General features: G+C 47.8%; 7 protein-coding genes across 7 annotated transcripts; 3 read left to right on the forward strand and 4 right to left on the reverse strand.

The window, feature by feature from the left end:
• Positions 1-423: 423 nt before the first annotated feature.
• L199_004458 (uncharacterized protein) lies at positions 424-2,953 on the forward strand (the record flags this gene model as incomplete). The annotated part of the gene is made up of 6 exons (XM_064890185.1): positions 424-544; positions 627-790; positions 859-905; positions 967-1,163; positions 1,237-1,319; positions 1,421-2,953. 6 exons carry the CDS (start codon positions 424-426, stop codon positions 2,951-2,953), a joined length of 2,145 nt encoding a protein of 714 aa, XP_064746257.1.
• Positions 2,954-4,682: 1,729 nt separating this feature from the next.
• On the reverse strand, positions 4,683-9,577 carry L199_004459 (uncharacterized protein; the record flags this gene model as incomplete). Its single annotated transcript, XM_064890186.1, has 17 exons — positions 4,683-4,903; positions 4,976-5,061; positions 5,158-5,546; positions 5,671-5,787; positions 5,884-6,424; positions 6,502-6,920; positions 7,021-7,248; positions 7,402-7,478; positions 7,567-7,632; positions 7,751-7,865; positions 7,989-8,033; positions 8,122-8,198; positions 8,297-8,345; positions 8,426-8,529; positions 8,597-8,810; positions 8,933-9,144; positions 9,253-9,577. The coding sequence occupies 17 exons, from the start codon at positions 9,575-9,577 to the stop codon at positions 4,683-4,685; spliced, it is 3,285 nt and encodes a 1,094-aa protein (XP_064746258.1).
• A 509-nt stretch (positions 9,578-10,086) lies between these two features.
• L199_004460 (uncharacterized protein) lies at positions 10,087-10,941 on the reverse strand (the record flags this gene model as incomplete). Its single annotated transcript, XM_064890187.1, has 3 exons — positions 10,087-10,149; positions 10,222-10,870; positions 10,922-10,941. The coding sequence occupies 3 exons, from the start codon at positions 10,939-10,941 to the stop codon at positions 10,087-10,089; spliced, it is 732 nt and encodes a 243-aa protein (XP_064746259.1).
• Positions 10,942-11,043: 102 nt separating this feature from the next.
• L199_004461 (uncharacterized protein) lies at positions 11,044-12,413 on the reverse strand (the record flags this gene model as incomplete). Its single annotated transcript, XM_064890188.1, has 6 exons — positions 11,044-11,118; positions 11,165-11,537; positions 11,581-11,852; positions 11,910-11,993; positions 12,050-12,132; positions 12,203-12,413. 6 exons carry the CDS (start codon positions 12,411-12,413, stop codon positions 11,044-11,046), a joined length of 1,098 nt encoding a protein of 365 aa, XP_064746260.1.
• A 323-nt stretch (positions 12,414-12,736) lies between these two features.
• On the forward strand, positions 12,737-14,560 carry L199_004462 (uncharacterized protein; the record flags this gene model as incomplete). The annotated part of the gene is made up of 4 exons (XM_064890189.1): positions 12,737-12,799; positions 12,894-14,119; positions 14,166-14,273; positions 14,317-14,560. 4 exons carry the CDS (start codon positions 12,737-12,739, stop codon positions 14,558-14,560), a joined length of 1,641 nt encoding a protein of 546 aa, XP_064746261.1.
• Positions 14,561-14,582: 22 nt separating this feature from the next.
• On the reverse strand, positions 14,583-15,348 carry L199_004463 (uncharacterized protein; the record flags this gene model as incomplete). The annotated part of the gene is made up of 2 exons (XM_064890190.1): positions 14,583-14,636; positions 14,686-15,348. 2 exons carry the CDS (start codon positions 15,346-15,348, stop codon positions 14,583-14,585), a joined length of 717 nt encoding a protein of 238 aa, XP_064746262.1.
• A 271-nt stretch (positions 15,349-15,619) lies between these two features.
• On the forward strand, positions 15,620-16,852 carry L199_004464 (uncharacterized protein; the record flags this gene model as incomplete). Its single annotated transcript, XM_064890191.1, has 6 exons — positions 15,620-15,649; positions 15,712-15,865; positions 15,910-15,934; positions 16,006-16,302; positions 16,458-16,683; positions 16,736-16,852. 6 exons carry the CDS (start codon positions 15,620-15,622, stop codon positions 16,850-16,852), a joined length of 849 nt encoding a protein of 282 aa, XP_064746263.1.
• Positions 16,853-16,984: the final 132 nt, after the last annotated feature.

The raw sequence follows: 16,984 nt of genomic DNA on the forward strand, positions 1-16,984 counted from the left end.
CAGATACGGATCGTCATACGAGCTCGATCCTATGCTCAAAGCTTGATACAGAATAGGAAACCGCTTCTGACATGATTATGACAGATGCTTTTGATTCACCATCACGCCATGTGTCAACCTCGTCAGCGTACAGCTATCTTTTGGAGGCACTCTGTCCCAATGAGCACTGATCCGCTCCAATTAAATCTTCTCAATGAGGGTGACAGTCCAGCTTACGACTGATTAGGTAAGTGATACGAATACGTAATCCATGCAAATCGCTGTGCACATACAGGTTGAAAGTGTCTCTACAAACACCATATCCCGGATTTATTCATTTTCCGCTTTTCCGCCTGGTGATATCCTGGATACCAAGACTACACGAATGTATAAGAAGCCATGTCAGCTTGTTGTCTAAGATGTTGAAATGTCAAGTGCATAACGATGGGCAGTCTTATCTCCGTATCAGTCACGTCTTCAACTCCACAGCTCATCGAAGAGCTCGATAACTCCAGTTCGATGCCTTACGAGCGACCTCATCCTCAAGAGACGTTCCATCAAACTTGTGAGCAGTGACTTGCGCCGATACATACCTACTGTGCGGGGATACCACTGCTGACTCAATGGTGTTTCATGGTGTGTTTCAGCGATCGCCAGGGATTCGTTCTATGGCAGGATCCAAGCCATTTATTCGGAACGGGTGCTCAAGACGCAGCTTGAACAGTTGCGACAGCAAGGCAGTTACGAGGCATTCAAACTTGGTTGGCACCCTAAATACGATATTCACAAGGTTCAAGGCGGGAAATGTACGGTGAGCGTCCCCTAAATTGCATTTCTCAGGATCTCGAGTGAGTGCTATCGTTCTGACAGGATTGCTAGGTCGAAAGTCCTCCTACTCTGTTCTGGGATTCGGATGTTGGTAAATGGTAAGTTCTGTCAGCTCGGAAAGCACATATGTGACAGGTACCAGCCTGATATGTGACTCAGGATCGAAGCAGCTTGTTATTTCCTCGGCACTCCCGATGGGGAACGATCCCCGCACACCCCCGAGTTTGTCTCAGCCATCGACGAACTGATCACCATGATGGGCAAAGCCCAAAGACCGGATGGGTATCTTGGTACTTACTTCACTGTTGTGGACAAAGCGGGAAGACTGAAAAATCTCAGGGATATGCATGAGATGTGTAAGATTCTACACCCGTCTAATTAGGTGTCATATAAAAGTAGCATGATAGGGCCTGACATACAAAATGATAGACAATTGCGGCCATCTGCTCGAGGCGGCTTTAGCCCACCACCGATGGTCTGGAAACCGGAAGTTTCTTAATATTATGCTCAAGGTGAGCCCACTCTTGTCATCAATACGATCTCTGGACATTTTGTCACTGGTATCTACCCACTGAAGAGTTACAACACTAACGGCTATGATGACAATTCTCAGTATATCGACCTCTTAATGAAGACCTTTGGTCCCGGAAAGCATCAGCTTCATGGCTACCCAGGTCATCCAGAGCTGGAGCTTGCTGTATTGCGACTTTACAGCGAAACTCGAGACCCTCGTCATTACGCTTTTGGTTGTTACCTTGTTGCTACTCGCGGTAAACGCGAACCTTCGTTAGGGGGAAAACCTTTTTTTGTCTGGGAGGCTGAACAACGCAACGATTCCTTCTTTCACGCTACGATGGCCTCAATCGATGATGGACGATATCACCAGTGGCACGCCCCGCTCGGGGAGCAAAATACAATTCTGGGACACTCTGTTAGGGCGTTGTACCTCCTCGCTGCTGCTTCCGATCTTGATGGGAAGTTACTCGAAGATGCCAAGAGGCTGTGGTCTGACTGCGTGGATAACAAGATGTATGTCACCGGTGGCATTGGCAGTATTCCCGATATCGAAGGTTTCTCCGAGATTCCTCACTTCCTGCCCAACGGTCATGACGAGGGAGGATGTTATGCCGAAACATGCGCTAGTATCGCCTGTATGATGATTTGCGAGCGATTGCTCAGTCACGGGCCGAGTGTGAAGGCGAGGGACGTCATGGAGAAATGCTTGTTGAACAACGTATTGGGTGGAGCTAGTCTTGACGGGAAGCAGTTTTACTATGATAATAAGTTAGCGACGTGTGGGGAGGAGAATGCGGACAGGTCGGATTGGTTTGAGGTATGTTGTTGTCCGCCGAATCTCACCAGGACAATGGGCTTGTTGGGAGGTTATATGTGGTCGGTCAAGACGAAGGGAAAGGTAATATCTTTGGATGTCTATCTCTATATATCGGGTAAGCGGACTGTGAAGCTTCCAAACGGAGAGATCGCGGTGTTGGAGATGGAGACCGAAATGCCTTGGAATGGGAAAACAACTTTGCGAGTTCAAGCACCAGTGGGATACGAATGGATCATACGAATTCCGAAGCCAGAGTATGCTATCAATTTTAGGATATCACCTGAAAGCTTGGAACGGACGATCGATGCAGGAAGTTACGACGCTCTGTCGCTTCCTGCTCAGAGTACCATCTCCATCACTTTCGATATGCCTGTGCGCCTGCTCGCTCCTCACTCTGCTACTCATCAGGACACCATCGCCATCGCCCGGGGTCCAATTATCTACACCGCCGAGTCTTACGATAACAGTAGTCTGGAAGGTGAATACCGCCATTTTGAAGGAATTGGTCTGCTTGAAACGACCACTTTCGAGGAGATACCAATGGAGATCGGAAACATCCCTATGATCGGACTCATTTCACACCAAAATGTTCACGCGAAGAAACTCATAGGTAGGAAAGAGATTGGGTCCATGACTGTCATCAGTGGGGAGAAGAAGTGGATCGAGAAGGAGGTAAAGTTAAAACTGGTTCCATTCTTCGCCAGGTCCAACAGGGATTCAGGTGGTAGGCTACGGACTATGTTCCCCAGAGTGGCTTTTAGTGATATTGAGTGGATGAAAACTCCAGCAGAAGATCAAGTGCATCAATCATGATCAGCGATTTCAGATCATGAAAGGCCCCGAAACTAAGTCATTCCGTATTTCACGTGATTCATGTATTCGATGTCGGAAGGTAGCCGTGTGCTGCTTTTACCAGGATTCGAAGGCATTCATGAGATCTGAAGTGTTCGTCCTCAACCTGACCATACAGAATCTGATCATTATGAAGAGACGAGGAAGACGGCGAAATTGCGCTGCATACACCTGAGATATCTGTACTTGAATTGATTCCTCTTCTGCGACCGCAATCTTGAGCTTTGAAATGATAAATCCCCAACGAGGCCTCTCCAAAATTGTCCGAAAGAACGTATGGAGAACACCATGTCAGCGATGGATCCAACCGTCAATTTTCGATTTGTATTGACATATGCCCATAGTGTAGTATGCAAAAAGCCCTTGCCGAATTGGGTCTGATGAGCCCCCGCTAATGCCCCACTGTGCAGAAGCTCACATATACAAGGTCTCGATACCTTTCTTCGAACATCCTATGCCTTCGCTGCGCTCCCATACATCCTGAGCACCCGAGCCTGAGCGTGGACAACACATCAGAAAGTCTATTCACTGTGGCTGGACATGGTCAACGGACAATACTCTACCAACGTTGACAGTTGTTAGGAGCGCAAAGCGAAACTGCAGGCGAAATTCCTTGTGATGGATCAAAGGCAGCATTACTCTCGTCTGGCGATTGGTATGTGAACGCAAGTCAAGCTATCGGGGCTCTTGTAGAATCGTGGATGCGTGCCATCCTGCTTGCTAGACGGTATGATAATCGATAATCGGCATATCTTCAGAAGTGCGACAGATGCTGTATTGTAGATTATCGATCACCCAAAAGCTCAGAATTCCTTTTTCTGGGAGAAGAGGAGGCGTCGTTTGAAACAAGGTCCAATAAGGGCTGTCCCTTTTTCGATTCATGGCATTCTATTAAGCTTCTTGGGCGTGAAAAGTGATGGACATTTCTGGCACCATTTACTTGACCATTAGGCTCGCTCATTTCCTTTATCTTACTTCGACAAAGACACAAGCACAGACGATGAAACATAAGGACAGACGATGAAACAGAGGGGTAAGACGGTCATGGAACTCTGAGTGCGAGCCATTCCATAGAGATGCCGGAGATGATGAGACATTGAGCGCCATCGGATGGAGGACGGGTCATAGGTCAAAACGATTGCACGTTTGCTCTCCCGGCAGGGTTTGAGTAAAATTAGCAGAATGACCCAAACCTGTGCTTGTGCCACCTTGGGATCGTCGCTGTCGATGATCATAGTGAACGCCATGAACCAATGGAAGATTATCTCACGGATCTAGAAGCACCACACGTAAGGTAGACTGATAGCTCTTCCCGTGCCTCATGAGACTCGACATGAATGTTAGTACCAAAAGATTTGGCTACAAGTGTCATGGAATGATCAAGAACAGCCCTCGACTGAGGAACTGTCTGCTGCTCACTCAGATCAGGGTGCGGAATGATGCGAAAATGCTCCAGTTGGGTTTGAGTACAAATTGAATACTGTGCAGCTCAGTGACAAGATCCGAGAGCCTTATGAAAATGTTTCACCTCAACCAATCTACCTCAACACCCTCAGCTCAACTCATCTATTGCCATACTTCAAAGTCTCAACGACGACCCGAACCAGAGATGAATAAATGGAACACCATCAAGCTGATCAACTCGATACATAGTTGGGGCAGAACAGCCCTCGCTTCCCATACAAATCTTTCAGGTCTGTGACTGGAATACTTCTTCCCAACTTGGACTGTCGACATTCATCTCCCTCAGCTCCAGACAAGTTGTAGTGACGACCTTGTCCATCTCTAATATCAGCCCTTCGATGAATCTCTCGGGATCTGCTGATACATCGTACCCGAAAAGGGAGATTGCTATCGTATTGTTCCCTTGGGATAAAATGCCCGGTGGGATGGGAAAGCGATATTGAGGTCCTAGTACAGAAAGCCATCTCCGAATCAGCTCGACTAGGAAGCGGAAAGGAGAAATGGAAGTCTCGTACTTACCAAGATCACCGTAGAATCGCCCAAGCTGCCATCCATTTACAAAGAGGTGACCCCTGACTGGCGAAAGAATTCTCGGGAAAACAAAACTGAAAGATGTCATTAGCCGAGTCCCATAAAAGTGACCACCTCATGGCCTGCTGCTGATGGTCTTTTCGGACGCGCTAGCAGAGGCAATCACCTACGAATAATGTTGATCCAGGCCTTCTGGATAGTCAACTGCAATCCTTCCCCTCCACCAACCTATTCCAGCCCCATTACCTCTTATCTCGTCCAAGTCTGCTGTGACCTGGTTTTCCTCGTGGAGGTGCTGATTTTCCCATCCTTCATCGTTATATCCAGGCAAGTTCCAGCCTTTCCGCTCCCCGTATAGACCGCCAACATTGAAAACCCCTCTGACCTTGTCTGGAAACTGATCCCATCCACCCATATTACCTTGAATCTTCCATTCGATAGCTGAGGTATTGCCTCCCAATAGTGAGTACCCTCTTATACCTCGAGGTGCTGAAATCGACTCTGCAGTGCCTGTGTATGCTCCTGCTTCTTCCAATGGGGCTGGATCTATCACTATAGTCTGTCGAACGTGTGGGCGGTGTTTTCAGATCAGCATTTTGATCATTCCATTAAGAGTTTCAATGATGCCCCAACAAGAGGAAAACGATATCTCAAGGAAAGCGTCAAGAGAGATATGAACTGACAACAACATTCTTCCTCCCTCGTCGTATCACATCGTGCGGCATTGGTAGCGTCAAGTTGACTTCTTGCTCCCCTGTGCCAACGTCAGCTATCCCGCTGCCCAAGTAGACTCCGTTCAACTGGAGCATGATGAACATAACAAACGTCAGAGGTTAGTTTCAATCTTCTCAAAGAAGGGGTCGAAAATTAGAAGCAAAGCAGCTCGAACAGCTCACCCAAAATGTTCCAACGCCCCCCGGTCCAGAAATTAGACTGACTTTCAGAGCCATTTCCTTTCGCTCTCTGGGCTCCAGCTGTTTCATCATTTCATCTACACCCGGGAATTCTCCCCTAAACATCAGACTGCCCACCCCGTATTGGTATTCCGTCCCATATAAAACATATTCCCCTCCAAACCCTGCTTGTTTACCATAAGGCTGAAAAGGATTTTTTGTGACCTTCTTGTCCGCACTCTTCCACGTCGAATCATCGAAGCTCGCTTCAACCTCAGGAAGGCCATCTCTATACTTCCATTCCTGTATCCTCTGCTCGGTTTGCTGAAAGACAAGCTTTGTATCAGGACCAGGAAGAACTGCTGACCATTTCCCTTCACGAACATTGGTCAATCGGTGTCGCTCGAAGTTGAGAGTCTGGTTGTTCCAACTTATGGTCTTATATTTCGGATCACACGTGATGTTGACCAGTGTGGTAGCGTTCAAATCCCCGTGAAGAGAGAGGCTCGTGTTTGACAAGGATTTGGCAGAGCGAAGGAAGTATCTGCGAATATTTGTGTCCAGCAGATGCCATGAGCAATAATTTCAGTTGGTATCGGGCTAAATGTCTTCAGAACTCACGGTCCAAGTACTAAAACACTTTCAGTATGACCAAAACCGTAGAATGCACCATAAGGCTCCTGGTGTTCGGGTTCCACAACCGCTTCCCAGGCCCAGGAGACCTCTTTCGAATCCAGAAGTATCACCTCCACCTTCCTCCTGCCCCCAAAAATGCTCACTAGATCCCTTGCCCCCTGCCCAACTTGGAACTTCAGGACCGTCCTCTCCTCATCAGTCTCCTCCTTCACGTTGCATGTATTGTCTGTGGCAATGCTCAAACGCTGGTGAGGCGGAAAAGCTAGTCGGTGTTCCTCATCCTGAGGAGCGTACAGGACCAATATGTCGGTGTTACCTATCGTGGTAGAAGTGAAAATCGATGCTGACGTGTGAAGGATACAAGTCTTGCCCCAGCAATAATTGGAAGAGAGAATCCTTGAATCCTACTTGACCGCAATCCCCGCGATTAAAGATAGCGACAGTCAACCAAAGGCCGGAGTCATTCGAACCAAAGACCGTGGAGGAGGATGTCATATCACTTACCCTTCCATTGAGGTAAACGGGCAGGTCAACCTTCCCTACCTCATCTTGGACCGTAAGGGAATGTCGGCTCTTCTCTCTAGAAGTACTATCTATATGCCTAGCTACGTAGAACGTGCCTTGCGTATCGGGGTTGACGAGTTTATCAACATGCAAGGTACCGTATTCGAGTGTAGAGACCGGATAAGTCTTTGGCAGATCTCGAGACGAGCGAACAAAGTGTGAGATCGACTGTAAAGACCATTAGAATTCATCCACTCAAGAATACACACATCCCGAATACACGATGGCAAAGAGGAGGCAGGGGGAAATGTCTCGTATTCTCGCGGTTTTCACTTTCAGAATCCTACGGTCCGTAACCCTTCGAAACGACAAAAGACTAACCTTCAGTTCATAGTACTTATCCTTTAACGACCTATCCTCACTTATAGGTGCCCAGTAATCATAGGATGTTATGCCAACTTCCAATGCACTCAGATTAGCGTGATCGGATGTGAGTCTCGAAGCCTGCGAGGAGCTGAGCAGAGAAGCAAGATAGGTAACACTTACCTGGAAAAGCTGAATGACCGTAGTTCACACCTCCGTAAACCATATAGATATTGTGCAGCTTGATACCTTTGATCCAAGTGCGCAAGATCCTCAGTCAGCTTAGCCTTCCACAGAGCGGTATGTCCCGGATCAGACTTTGAAAGATTGCTACGAGCGCTGGGTAGCAAGAGATAAAGCATCTTACCATTGGCGAGATTATTTAGGTAGAATACCCTCTCAAAATCCGAATCATACGAGGTCAAGCATTGTTGGTAGCCCTTTGTATTTATCAATGGTATCCATCCGGCTTGCATCTCAGGCTATAAGGGCTAGATGAGCAACGAATTCACCCAGATAAAGGACAAAATGTTACAGTCGTACGACAAGGATATTTGGTACAGTAACAGAGTGAAAAGACACCACGAAACAAAGACGATACTCACAATGTAGTATGGGGTTCCGACTTTACCGGACGTACTCTCCATATACTAATGCGCATTTGATTGAAGGATTAGCCTCCTCGTTATTTATATGTCCTCGCCGTCTCAAGGGGCTTGTTGATTCGATTAGACACACCTCTCGATACTGCCTGACGGGATTCCATTCTCCGATTTTGGAACACTCTCGAACGGCTGGGTAGCTGTCCAGACCATCTATACAAAGTACGTCCCAGTAGTTGATCATCATCAGCATGGGACAATATGTAAATCTGCGTCGAGGTCAATTGACTTGAAGGAAGGGAGATACTGACATATATCAACTGCACTTGGTCCTTCGAATAATCGTTTCTTAGGTGCGACCTATATTTTATACTGTCGGCGCAAGTCTCAAACAATGATCACATATAACACTGCTGTGGTCACATATCAGATTCGCTCACATCATTAAAAGTCAAGGGCACAACAATCCCCACATCCCTCATCGTCTTCTCCAAATGACCAATATGTGCCAGATCGAGTGTTCCTTCGTCATCCAGGACATACTCTGCAGTATTCGACATTATCAAGAACCCTTAGTTAGCAATCACATCCGGTCTTGTCGTTTCACCGACGAAAGCTGTAGGGTGGGAGAGTGAACTTGCCATTCTCGATTTGCACACCAATGATAGACCCATTGTTGGTGATTTGATGCTTGGCAAAGATCTCCCCTACCGCCAGCCAGTAGTCGAGGTACGCTTCGGTATAAACCGTATCATTTGTTCGCAACTTGACATCGGGGGAAGATGCGACCCATGCAGGTATACCTCCTCCTGTTACCTCGGCGTTCTATGGGTGGTCCAACTTTTGGTGAGCATTCGGTCTCAATAGTCGTACATGGGAATACTGAATGCAATTAATGCACGAATGCCATGTGTCGCCAGAGTCGCGGGGAAAATCTGACAACTGACAATATATGGTCCTGGTCTAGCAACGACCCATAGCCCCACCTCCCTCGCCATCATTAAAAAAGGCTCGAATCCTTTCCAACCCTCGAAGTCCAGTACCCCTTGCGAAGGATTATTGAGGCCCCAGAAGGTGTAAATAGATATTGAGTTGAAGCCTAAGGCTTTGATACGTTGGAGGAGATCGAGGTGGAGTTGAGGATTTGGAGCGCGCCATGCTGTGGGTAGAACGGTTTGGGTATGTCAGCTAGTTGCAGATCTGTACAAGGACGCAGAAGGAAGAGGAGGTCGCTAAAATCATGCAAAGAAACGATGAGACCACTGACGATGGATCTCCCCACCCCAGAGAACCACCCTCTGCCCGCGGATGAACAAACTATATCCATCCCACTGAATGTCGTCCGTCAAGCCTGTAGATCTAATTGCGGAAGAAGGCACAAAGGTATGATTGTCCCAAAACAGTTGAGGACTTCGTGAGAGTGTTGATCCATTCCAAGGCTGGAAGTGATACAAAGTGTAGCATAGAGCGACAATAATGAGGGAAACCCGTTGAGCAAGCCGGGGAAACAATGGTCGATAGGATCGAATGCGAGAGAGATCCGGGCCTTTCGGCGGGAGAGAGGCATCCTGAGAGATTAACTCCTTGCCCATGATAGAACTGCCCATACGTAAGTACACTGAAAGAGATCAATGCTAAGCAGCACTCGACTGGACTATTGGAAGTATGTATGTGATGCGACAATCATTGACTGGAGGTGAGAGAAATGGAGATCCGGGAATCAATGTTATCCGATATGAAATCATCCGGGTCATGCAGTAACTATGACGCTCCAACCTACAAGACCTCGGAACAAAGGGTACGTTCCATATATAACTTAGCATATGCCATGCTGTTACTATGAGAGACAGGGCGAAACACACCACGTCACAGCAATGAATATAGAGACACTACGTACCATGGGTCAAAAGTGATTCCTTCGAATAAATATGCGTTTGACTCTGGTGTGATTCTCCATATTTGAGTATCTGATTGCCTGCAACTATGAATGTGATGCATAACATCTACGTATGTTTTTGCTCGTATAGGAGGTTTGATGCCGAGGTACGAATACATGCATGATCATTATAGGTCGTAGTGTCATCAAAACCACACACCTATCTCAACAGGTCGGGTCATTTTTATCCATAATTTCTCGTATATTTTGAAGTCGAAGATGAAGATCCTAGAAGTCGGAGCAAATTTCAGCATGCACGAGCGAACGCTTTGATCATTATCATAATGACTTCAGACTCACATGCAGCTTGTCGTTTATCATGAGATGCATATCGGTGCAATCCGATATTGTGGGAGCTCGGTCACCCGTCTTCGACAATGTGTGATGGACAACCTCGCTTGTATCCCTTGACAATGGCGTCGGCGTGGGAGGAATCGACGATGTCAATCTGGAGAGATGAGATTTTCTGCTCCACGCATTTGTAGACCGCGCAGACAGCTGTTTTTGTGCACTATTCTGTACACAGTCCACAAGCTCGCTGAAAGCTTGTCTCTCTGAGATAGGTCTTGCACGTGCATGAGACCCCGGTACAGGGCGTCTGACGGTGCTGAGTCTTTCGTGGGGGTACATCGGGCTGACACCAGAGCGTTTGGGGGTTACAAAATCGGCGATGGGCCGGGGAGGATGCGACTTGACCTTGGAAGGTATATCAGTGGGGGGAGGAGGCTTCACGAGAGATGGTGGTGGCTCCCATGTCCACCCAATCCAACGAGATAAGGCACCTAGATCCGGCTCCTGCGACGAGATGGTACTCATAGCGGAGACCGCTGAACTATCGTACGAGCTAGATTGATCGAAAAAGTGACTGAAGGTGAAGTCGGACGATCTGAGCGAGGCGTCGTTCGTGGGCGGCAAGGACGACAAGTCAATGGGCTCCAAACGGTCGAAGCTTGAGGGCAGTGACACTGGACGTCAGCTCGCACGTGGACGGTGAACTCACATTGGCCAAGTTGATCCCATTTGACGTCACGGAAGAAATCGACAGATCTCAACCGGTCCAGGCCTGCTACTCTATGATTTGACGGTTGCAGTAGACTAAAAAGCTTGCAGGTCAATATCTTCTCATATCGCTCGAACGTACCTTTGCAATAGTCGGCGTAATCCCTCATCGAGTTTCAGAGGACATTGTAGATCACCCTGATGTAGTACGTCAGCGACTGAGAACCAAGGGATAGAAACTTACTTTATATTGGGTAATTTCAAAATAAGTTTGCTGAATCGTCGGTGCCCAAAAGGGCCCTTTCCCAGTAGCCATCTCGAAGACAGTTGCGCCAAAACTCCACCAATCTATGCTCAAATCGTATCCAAATGTGGGAGGGCTATAGCTAGCTTCATTTGCACCCGCAGCCTGTACAAAGGCCTCCTCTGCGCATAAAAGCACCTCTGGAGCAATATAATCCGGTGTGCCGATAGGGAGACAGCAAAGGTCATGGGGGACGAATGGTCGTTCGGATGGCACTCGTGGTCGAGACAGTTCAGCACTCGACCCGAAGTCAGTCAATTTGAGCCGACCGCCATCAGTGATGAGGAAGTTGTGTGGTTTGATATCCCTAGCTCTGGTGTTAGCAGCAGTCGGTGGTAGACGAACCAACCACTCACCGATGAACGTAGCCTTGGTCGTGCATCCACTGTATGGCTGCAACCATCTGTGGTGACCACCACTTGATCTCGGCGACTGTCATGCAGCCGGCTTGATCGTCTTCATCAGATAAGGAGCAAAGTCGGTCCCAGAGCGAGCCACAAGCGGCGTACTCAGTTACTAGAGAGATGCTATCTTTGCTCTGAAAGGCGACGAAGAGTGTCGGTACAGGTGCTGCAGGAAATACATGAGAAAGGATATGAATGTGTCGCTCGAGCTCCAAACAGACTTGCTAAAACGTCAATCAAGTCAGCCAAACGAAAGTGTGTAAAGACCAGATCAAGCTTACTATGCCTGCTCGCTTTATGGCTTGTTTGGGCATTGTCTTCATAGCGTACACCTGGCCATTGAGTTTGCATTCGACCGCATCGACCTAGGCGACGGACAATCAGCGTGGCCGGACCCAAATCAAACATCTGTCAATCTTACAGTACCGAATTGGCCATCACCTAAGCGGCCTATGACTTGGAAATCATTCTTATTGATACGCAAGGAATCAACATGATGGAGTACTGAGAGGGGATCGATGCGACAATCAGTGTACTGACTCTGCTTTGAGCTGATCAGTCCAGCGACACTCACGGTCCTGGTCTCTTCCCTTACTCGTAGCCCATCCCCCGAGTAGGATGCTATCGAGAGCTACTGAACGCTGATGTTGAGAATGTAGATCGGTGTTGAACAGCTGATATCTGTCGTTGCCTGTAGAGAAACCGGCTGGCTGTTCTTGGAGTAGATTGGTGAGGGCGAGATGACGGTGGGGGTATGAGGAGGGGTAGGGAGAGGGAGACGGCATGTAGTCTATATTGTCATTGAGTCTCACATGGGTGGATATCGAGATGGATATGAGCAAATGAAACACGACATCCGAAATGGTTTATTTACTGGTTCATTTTGCAAAGTTATCATAAGTTACGCGTACCGGGTTACATACCGATGGGACCCTTGTGTGGGTGGTGTTACGTAATACGTCCATCCGCATGAATAACTTACTCCCTAACTCTACCCTCCTCCTACCTTTAGCTTAACTCTTCCTTCTTCTTGCATCATCAATCCTCCCTTACGTCTCTGTTCGATGTGCATCCTCATCTTCATATCTATACGATATCGTACTCCAACATGTATCGCCAAGAGGACCTGAGCAAGCTCAAAGTATCCGATCTCAAAGGTATATGCAAACAGGTGAATGGGTCTCTCTTTGGTACTCTTCTTCTCCTTTCTCGTCTCGCAGATCAGGTCTTCTGGCCTTACTGACGATGCACCCAATCTCTCGCAGCTTAAAGCTCTCAACTATTCCAAACTCGCTAAAACCGCACTGATACAACTGATCCTCGACACCTCTAAAACAAGTACTAACCCTCCCATCAAACCCTCACTGACCTCGTCCGAACCTATCATTTCTCATCGCGAAACACTTCCGATTGACGGAAACGACAAATACTCAAACCTAACCAACAAGAGAAGAAAGGTTGGCACATCCTCCAAACCAGATACGAACACGACTGATACCGAACTAAGCACATGTCACACATCCGCAGCTCTTCAGAACGGAGTCAAGGCTTCGAAACTCAATGTTTCCTACTTAGAGTCCGGAGATGAACAAAATTCCAATGGCACAACGAACACTCGGAACTCTCAAGAGTCGCTCAAAACCTCAAAGATCCATTCTCAAGGTAAGTTCCGGGCACCTTTGGCCGTGATCAAGAAAACACCCACTACAATCAATGCAGCGTCTCAGAGTTTGATACATCCCTCGAGGCCAGCTGAACTGTTCATGTCCAGCTTGAATCCACTAGATTTCCTGCGCAATCATTTTCTGAATGCTCTATTCGTCGATCTCAATGCTGCTCGTGAGATCCCTACCCTCACTACGCCATCTCCAACACTCCTTCGAGATACAACCACCGCCGTAAAATCATACCAGGATCTCGCATTCCCAGGCTTTGGACCGGCTATGTTCAGCAAAAACGTCTCGATTGAAGGATTTATGGTTGCCATTCGTTTCTGGCTGTCAAGACTTCACACCCTTTCACAATTGGGATCTACAGAATCTTGGAGTGTTCACGGTCACGGACAGGGTATTCTTGGTCCAGATCTATCCAAATGGCCTATGGTACTTAGCTGCAAGAAGATCTCGGAGGACGTCTGGTTGATCGAGACGGGTAATATTGAGATCAACTCTGAAGATAGGTCAAATATTCCGAACAAATTTCTCACTTTAGGGATCAATGGCGATGTCCTCTCCTCGAACCTGGATAAATACGAAGGCGGATCGATTCATGGCTGTCCAGTCCGACATGACTGGTACAAGTACATCGTTTCTGACCAACCTTCCACTCCGGGCATCTCGTATTTACTTGATCACGTAAAGACCAAAGATCTCTCGCATCATCCCCATGGCATCTCTCGAGCATGGAAAGAAAGGGTAGAGGCACGAGGGAATGCCGGTGAATTGATTCAGATCGCAAATCGAGCTGTGTTAGCTAGTTGTGCACTGAATAGGTATGTTTTATGCGTGTCAGTATGTCGCTGATCGGGTGAGCTTTAGCTTTAGCGGAAGCAAGCTGTCAGCTACGGAGATGGATGCTCATACCTCGGGCTATCAAACGATATCAAGGGGAAATAATTCGTCTGCTGTTGAACTGTATTTGCCAGAGTGAGTTTCGATGATGGGGAAAATTCGCTTATAAGTACTCTAGATCATCTCAAGTTCTGTCGGTTCATGTCGACAAACCACCCTATCACCCTGCACTCGCTTCGGTTCATCGACATAGTGGTATTACGGACTTTGTCCTCGCAGAGACTGGTCAAGTTGTGGGGAATGAGGATGAAGGTGTTTCGAGTCTTTGGCAAGGATTCTTGGGATGTGATTCGAACGGAAATGAGAATCGCTCAAATATGGCAGCATTCTGGAAGGGGTGGGAGATGAGTATGATACAATGATGTTATGCATGGTCTCGTATGTCTACTTCTTCTTGATCTCCTTGAGTTTGATAGTCTCGTCACCAACAAATATACCCTAATGAACATGTCAGCGGAAGTTTGAACGCATTGAGAGATCAACCTACCTTGCCTCTATATGGTTCAGGCTTTCTCCATTGCCTGATTGTTGCCGCGAATTGACCTAATTTCTGCTTGTCGGTACCGCTGAGAACGATCTTCGTTGGTGCAGGAACGGTAGCCTTGATGTCAGATGGGATGTCGATGAGAACGGGATGAGCGAAACCGAGTTTAATATTCAACCTTTCACGAGGAAGCGAATCGGCAGACTGAGGATTACGTTGTTTGGCTAATTCTAGGAATACTGGGGGTATCGGCTCTATAGCAGCTCGATAACCTACACCTACTAGTCTGACTTCTAAATTGAAACCGGTGGATACGCCAGTGACCGCATTGTTGATGAGTGTTCGTGTCAAACCCCAAATACTACGTTGCGTTTTGACGGTAGGATCGCGTACTGAGACGGTTATGGAAGGTGAGGATGATGAAGGAGGGGTTAGGACTACTGAGGGAGAGATAGGGATCGAAGCGGATCCAAGCGGACCTGTGACGGAGAACACCCTCTGAGCCGAAGTGGAAGATGAAGAGACGTTGGGAAGGTTGGGAGTAGAGGGTATCGAAAGGGTTACCGAGGGTGGTACAGCTATTGGGACTTTACCGATGTGGGAATTTCTGACAGCACAGGAGTGGAGCTGACGTCGTGCGATTGAGATTGAGTTATTGACAGACATCTTGAGAGAGGGTGCGGTATGAGATATGTGATGATAAAAGAAGGTACTCAAGTATTGATATCTTCAGCAAGAAAAGGCAAGTATGGGATTTAGGATTTTTCGAATTAACCAGTGCAGAATATTACGTAACCGGCACATCTCCATACATGATGCATGATGGGATCGCAAACAGTTTGCACTTTGCACTTCTTTCTTCTCTCTTCTCCCTTCGCTCTGCTCATCCTCCCTTCCTTACGTGAGGACCACACACTCAAGCCTTTGACGGATCAAGATGGGAAAGAAGAAGAGAACTCAAGTATTCGTGAGTTCGAATTTGAATCGTACTTTGCGTGCCAGCAATCGCTGATGAACAAATCTCATTAGGTCTTAAAACCGTGGTGCTGGTATTGCGAGAGAGAATTCGAGGATGATAAAGGTGAGTTTCGCAAGCAGTTGGCAAAGCTCACCACCTGTAGTCCTGCTGCAGCATCAGAAATCCAAACATTTCAAATGTCAGCTGTGCCCAAGGAAACTGAATGTGAGTTCCGCTAGAATTCGGACAAAAGCTAATATATATGATAGACGGCCGGTGGTCTGATGGTTCACAGTCAGCAAGTGCACAAATGCGATCCTGAACCGTGAGTACGACCCTTGTCAGCTCGAGCTTATTCATGCTAGTCTTACCAACACACTGCCCGGTCGAGATGGATACGATATCGAAATCTTCGGTATGGAAGGTGTACCGGCGAATGCTGTTGCGGAGTGGAAGTCTAGGAAAGAAGCGGAAGCTGGTACGGCTGCGTTGGCAGCGGCAGCAGCAGCTCTTCGACCTAGGCAGTCATACAACGTCATACCGGAAGCAGATCTCCGAGCGGCTCTAGAACAGCACAAGAAGTTGATGGCAGCGAGAAACAATCCAGCTCCAGTCGTACCATTCCCACCTTTTGGTGCCGCTCCACCACCGTTCCCAGCTGGGTAAGTTCTGCTACATTGCGGTACTGTGCTGACGAATAGCTTCCCTCCTACAATGCCTCCCGGCTTCCCTGGAATGCCCCCTCCAACGATGCCAGCTGGATCGATCCCGCCGTTTGCGTGAGTAATTGTATAGATGAACGCGAGCTGATGATCAGTCCTCCTCCTGGTTTCCGACCCCCTTTCCCGCCTGCTGGTATCCCTCCATTCCCTCCTGCATCTAACTCGCCAATCCCGATCGGCTCGCCTGCTCCTGGGATCCTCGGAGTACCACCTACACCACCCACTTTTGTTCCTCAAGCATCAACACCAGTGACCGCCCAGCCTGTTGAGGTTCTGCCACCCAGAGACGGTGTTATGTGGCCTGATGCAACTGCATCCCCTGTGAGTATTCTTCCTTCATTCTTTCGGGCTATCGTGCTGATGCCTTGTTCAGGCCGAAAAACGAGCTCAACAACCTCGATACCGTTATTCGTCTCCAACACCCGAAGGAGAGACGGAGGAAGGCAGTGGCGTTGGAAAGAAGAGGAAAGCAGCAGCAGATTTCTTGTAGAATTAGTCTTTGCAAATGGACAGAATGTAAAACTGACAAGATTTCAGTCGCTCAAGCATTGCGATCTGTGTAAAGTTTCCACGCGTAGACCACTGTCCCGCAAATAATATGGATGATTGCAATGATCACTTG

Source organism: Kwoniella botswanensis, chromosome 1, assembly GCF_036426115.1.
Source record: "Kwoniella botswanensis chromosome 1, complete sequence".
Lineage (NCBI taxonomy): Eukaryota > Fungi > Basidiomycota > Tremellomycetes > Tremellales > Cryptococcaceae > Kwoniella > Kwoniella botswanensis.